General features: G+C 37.1%; 1 protein-coding gene across 1 annotated transcript; it reads right to left on the minus strand.

Moving 5' to 3' along the window:
• Window positions 1-68: 68 nt before the first annotated feature.
• LOC102271209 (olfactory receptor 4K5) lies at window positions 69-1,040 on the minus strand. The gene is given in 1 exon segment (XM_005908850.2): window positions 69-1,040. A coding segment is annotated over 1 exon segment (972 nt).
• Between the last annotated feature and the right edge of the window lie 5,295 nt (window positions 1,041-6,335).

Raw genomic sequence — 6,335 nt, forward strand, 5'->3', positions numbered from 1 at the left:
GTGGGCTGCCGTCTTTGGGATCGCACAGAGTCGTACACGACTGAAGCGACTTAGCAGCAGCAGCAGTCTTAATAAAGGGAATTCCTCACTATTACTGGCCTTTCAGAAATTTTCTTGGCCCTTGAATAATGGATCATAATTTTCCTGAAGGCAATCTTCATATCTCTGTTCCTTAATGTATAAATAATGGGGTTTAGAATGGGAGTGAAAATGGTATAAAATATGGCAAGAACTTTATCCACAGGGTAGCTGGTAAAGGGCCACACGTAGATGAATATGCAAGGTCCAAAGAATAATATTACTACAGTAATATGGGCAGCCAGAGTAGAAAATGCTTTGGCCATTGCAGCAGAAGACTTAAACCAGACAGTGATGAGAATAATGATATAAGAGCTGACCAAGAGTGAGAAAGTGCTTAAGGAAAGGATTCCGCTATTGACTACAATTAGTATTTCAGTGATGTAAGAGTCCAGGCAGGCAAGTTTGGTCACTCGAGGGAGGTCACAGAAAAAGCTGTCTACTACATTGGGCCCACAAAAAGGCAGATTCACAGTAAATGACAACTAGCTTAGTGTGTGCACCAAGCCCACAGCCCAGGAGATCATTACCAGAACAGTGCACGTCCTTCGTCTCATGATGATGACATAGTGCAGGGGTTTGCATATGGCTACGTATCTGTCATAGGCCATGGAGACAAGTAGCATCATCTCCCCTCCAGTGAAAAGGTGAATGAAGAAAATCTGAGCTATGCAGCCACTGAAGGAGATGGTCTTGTGTTCACTCAGAAAATCAGCAATCATCTTAGGAGTAGCAAAGGAAGCCTGACAGATGTCCACAAAGGAAAGGTTTCCCAAGAGAAAGTACATGGGAGAGTGCAGGCTGCTGTCAGAAGTCACTGTGAGGATAATGAGAAGATTTCCCAGCACAATGACCATATACAACACAGAGAAGAACACGAAAAAGAAGAGCTGGAGCTCCTGAGAACTAGAGAGTCCCAGTAATACAAACTCAGACACCACTGATGAATTGACCTTATACATGGATCCAGGCTGCAGACTTGCTCTGAAACAATCCTGAAGAAGGGGAATTGGAGTAATCAGAATTACAAACTATAACACTTTTAATGTAAACGATTCTGAGATACCAGATATAATGCATATTTGCTGAATGAAAATTTTGAAGAGACCATGATAATGTATCTGAAGAGTCAGAAGGATCTTATGAGAATGTCCAGATAATTTTACCAGTCTCATTAGAACCTCTTGAGTTTTGGGATAGTCTTAATAATCTTTCACACAATAGTAAACAAGCTCATTCATGACCTGACTTATCGTGATCACAATGTATACAAAACTTTACTACTATTGTAGGAATAATAACAATTTAAACAGTTCCTACAAGGAGATACTGTTGACTATATATTTTCCAGGTCTATAGTTGCAACCCAGACTGTCAATTACTCTTCTGTATAATTTCTTAAAATGCATATTATAACTTTATTTTAATTATCTAAAACTCATCTTTGCTTAATAATTTAAAAACAGAACCTAAATTTTTTCATTATGTTTGCCTATCAAAATTAGATTTAGAATAATTTATGATCCTCTTGCTTAGTGTTCTCCATGAGATTATTAAGACATCTTCATAATTAAACACTAGTTGTTTCAGCATAGAGAAATAAAAATAATTGAGTTATAAATGTCCCATGTTCCTTTAAATATATTTTATTTGGAATCAGAATAATCCTGAGAATTATTTCAAACTTGCATCTCATTTCTTCCCTGTAATAATATAGCCCTGCTATATAAATCCAATCCCATTGAACTGGAAAAAAAAAAAAAAACTTTCAGGAAGCTGTATTTATAGCTCTATTTGTTCTTACAATTAACCATTGAACACAGTTATAGTAATGAACCTTAGAGTGAGAAGTGATCTTACCCCCATGTAAGAACATATATGTGTTCAACTGCCTATTTCATACAAGAAGCTAAAGTCTCACTCTGTCCCTGGAATACCGTCCTAGACTCTCAACCCCACCCTCTCTAGCTTTATTGAGTAATAACTGATGAGTAAAAAATATTTAAGGTATACAGTGTGATATTTTGGTATGTGTATACACTGAAATTATTACCACAATCAAGCTAATATTAACATATCCATTATCCCACATAGTTATCTTTTCATTTGTGAAACAATTAAAATCTAGTCTCAGCAAATTTTAAATATATAATACATTACTACTAACTATAGTCACCATGCTGTACGTTAGATCTCCAGAATTTATTCATCCTACATATCTGAAACTCTATACTTTTTTATCAATGCTCATTTAGATCCAGATATAATCACAATCCACACAGGGAAGCCCTCAAGTAGAAAATCATTTCCTATATTTTTATTGGAAGAATGTTCAAAGAAATGTTTCAACTTATCCACGTTTTATATATACATTATTGTAGACTTCTGGAGTCGAACTATTAAGAGAATCCATCTTAAAAAAATTAAAAATTAAATGAATGTATTAGTAACAATACATAACTGACAGTATTCTGAAATACACCATACATTATTTTATTACCTTTTCCATGTGGACTCACTCTCTTTCTGTTTCCCCATCTCTAAAGTTGTTCTTGCTCAAGTTTATAAACTTATTACATAAAATGATGAACTGTACCTAGTGAAAATGTTTATTGTGTGAATACAATGCGTATAAAGTGGTTCCCAGGTGGTGCTAGTGGTAAAGAACCTGCCTGCCAATGCATGAGACATGAGACAGGGGTTTGATTCTGGGTCAGGAAGATCTCCTGGAGGACTAAGTAATATTCCATTATATGGGCATCCCTGGTGGCTACTGGTAAAGAACCCGCCTGCCAGAGCAGGAGATGTAGGCTCAGTCCCTGGGTTGGGAAGATACCCTGGAGAAGGAAATCACAACCCAGTCCAATATTCTTGCCTGGGAAATCCCATGGACAGAGGAGCGTGGCGGCCTATGATCCATAGGGTCACAAAGAGTTGGACTTGACTGAGCAGCTGAGCACACAGCACAATGGGTATAAATTAAGAGAATGAGGTACATTTCTGGCTCACAACTTTTCTCCTCAATTCAACTGTTTTTCCCTTTCAGGATTTTTCATTGTGTAACTGGCACTATTATTCTTCCAGGTTGTAAACCTTACTTTTTCCTCACTCTTCCACTTGTAACATCTCATTACTCCTTAAAGTCAAAAAATAAATAAATTTTAAATTCTTTACCTTGACAACCAAGTATACATGGTCTGATCTGGTTTTATCCACACTGTTCTCCAGCAAAGACACACTCAGTCATTTATTAAGCTGGTAAACACTACCTATTCATTTTTTCCTATCTTTCTCAAATAGATGGTCTATTCCAATGCAAGTGTCATCTCCTCAATAAGTCTTCACAGAGCTTAAGCTGAAATTTCTCACCTCCTAATTTTGTTGAGGTGCTTTACTTACATGTATATTATGTTCTCTTTTAAGGTAAGAGTTTGTGGGTAGCTAATGTTTCCCTACCACATGGAGAGATGCTTGAATACTTGTGCATCTTATATACAACTCACAGGATATAGTACAGATATTTTGCATGGAATAGATTTTCCATAAATGCACTTAGTGCTGCTGCTGCTAAGTCGATTCAGTCGTGTCCGACTCTGTGCTACCCCATAGACAGCAGCCCACCAGGCTCCCCTGTCCCTGGGATTCTCCAGGCAAGAACACTGGAGTGGGTTGCCATTTCCTTCTCCAATGCATGAAAGTGAAGAGTGAAAGTAAAGTCGCTCAGTCGTGTCCAACTCTTTGTGACCCCATGGACTGCAGCCCACCAGGCTCCTCCGTCCATGGGACTTTCCAGGCAAGAGTACTGGAGTGGGGCGCCATTGCCTTGCTAACTGAAATATATTTCACCTCATATCTATCATTTTACTTAGTATTTCTATCTTCTAATCTCCCTGTGCACAGAGGCCTTCCCAGTAAATTGTCTACAAACCATAAACTGCCTACATAAACTTCATCTCCACATGGAACAAAAATATTTCATCTCATTAATAATACAAGCTCATACTTGAGTCATTAAAACCAGTGCCCATAATCAAACCAACAAATTCAAAGAGAATAAGATAATCCCTTTGAATTGCAGCATAGAGAAAATACTTATTTTTTTGTATTGAAAATAAACAACAGTCTGTTTACCAGGCTTTTAAAAAGTGATAAAAAATAATGAGAATCTTAACAAGAAATTTGCACTGTATTTCTATAGGTTTAAATAAATCTTGTCTGATCCACTTTTACAGAGTATAAAGTAAATCATTGATGCAAAGATATACAACTACAAAACTATAAGCTGAATTTGGTATTAACATTTCCATGATTTTTTTTATAGTTTTACTTCATAGGCCTGTATCCACAAAGAAATATATAGCCTTGATTTTCATGTTTATTTATTCAGATGCTAGGTAAGCAGCGTGCTGTGATTCATGGGGTCGCAAAAAGTCGGACACGACTGAGCAACTGAACTGAACTGAACTGAATGGATTTTTTTAAGTACAATTGGAGTTTGTCATGATCTGCCCAAGAATACTTCACCTTCTTACATAATTTCTCACAAATTCTTCCAAATCTGCTAAAACACACGAACATTCTCATCTTGACTCATTTTCTTTTACTTCTAATACATTTTGCTCCCATCTGTGCATTCTCTTTGAGGCACAATATAATGATGCAATACATACCTGGACACAATCTATTTTTAATGTACATTTTTGTTAGATATAACCTACCTGATACAAGACATATCAGAGATGTAAAGTTGAACTCTTCAGTTTTCTATTGTGGGATTAACTTTTTCCACCTAGTTATACTTACAGATGCCTTTTTCTCCTGTCAAACTGGAATAGTGCATGGTTTTATCTAAGTGACCAACTGAAGCTTTGGAGCTTTAGCAATAGATAGCAAAGGTTCATCTTCCAATGGGTATTATTAATACTTTCCACTACATATTCCCTTTGGAACAAAGTAAATAGCATCCCACATTCTTGACAATTACAATGAGGGCCATAGAATCATAAGAGAAAGAGGGAGGGTCTTTCAGCCCTTGGGCAGTACACAGAGGAAAGGACAAAGAATAAGAACTTAAAGGAGGTAGATTCTTGTTCCCAACTCTATTAATAACTAAGAATAAGTTATTAGGTAAATCATTTAACTCTGAGCCTCAGTTTACCCTTCTGTAAAACTACTTTAACATTTCAAGTATACTCAAAGAGAACTGTTAAATGTCTTTGTATAGTGTTCAATTTTGTCATATTTTAATGTTTTGCTATATTTCTTTCATCTTTATTAATAATAAAGCACTGTGAAAGGTAGCAAAATATGCCATCCTGAAATATGCCACTTTGGCTTAAGAATCATTTTAATCTCAGGACAATTGAGCAGAAGCAGATATAAGCAAAGCTCTCTGCCCTCCCTATCTGCCTAAAACCAGGACATACATTTGTATGGGTGTTCCCTTCTCCTTTCCACCAGGAAGGTCAGAAGTTAATCAGAGACAACTCTAGATCCTTACCAGCTGAGATGACACCAAGGAATCTACATAACAAACCTCACTAACCTTATTTAAACTGGTCTGTTTAGCTCACTTCTTTATAAGTTGCTTTGACAGGTACCTGTTATACATTCCATTTGAGCAAAGACTTGAAGGAATTGGAATCATAAATATGTATATTCCTTGTTGGATGGGTTTCCACATATTTTCCACAAATCTAGCCTCTGTTTATCCTTAGCTTAAAGGGAGACCAGTCTTCTCTTTATTTTGCACCCTCACTGTACTTGGCTTTTAACTCTTCAGAGAACCCAACCTCACTAGCTGCCTACATGCCTGGAGAGAGATTTGAACTTAGGGGCTAACCAGCCATATTCTTTTAGGTAAAACACAATTCCTGAATCTCAGTTTCTCCATTTGTATATGAAAATGATGGTGAATCACTGGGCCTCATTCTCTACCTAAAAGCTAGTGCCCATTTCTTCTAAGGTTAGTAAAATAAAAGCACAATAAAAATTATATGATGAGCATGACATCTTTGATGATAAAAGAGACACAACCCACATTTTTTTTTTTTGGCAGGGAGAAAAAAAAAATGAAGACAGGGGGAACAATGCCTTCTCAGGACCAGTGGGGATAGAAGTCTGGTTTCTCAACACCCAAAGATAAGTGAGGAACTTCTAGTCATTGCTGTGTGGGAGAGAGTTCTGGCTCCTCCTGAGGCCTCCTTCAATACTACCTGGCTGGGAGGGATTGAAGGCTGATGCTGCTCCCCACTTAC

This window comes from Bos mutus, chromosome 10 (genome assembly GCF_027580195.1).
Source record: "Bos mutus isolate GX-2022 chromosome 10, NWIPB_WYAK_1.1, whole genome shotgun sequence".
NCBI lineage: Eukaryota > Metazoa > Chordata > Mammalia > Artiodactyla > Bovidae > Bos > Bos mutus.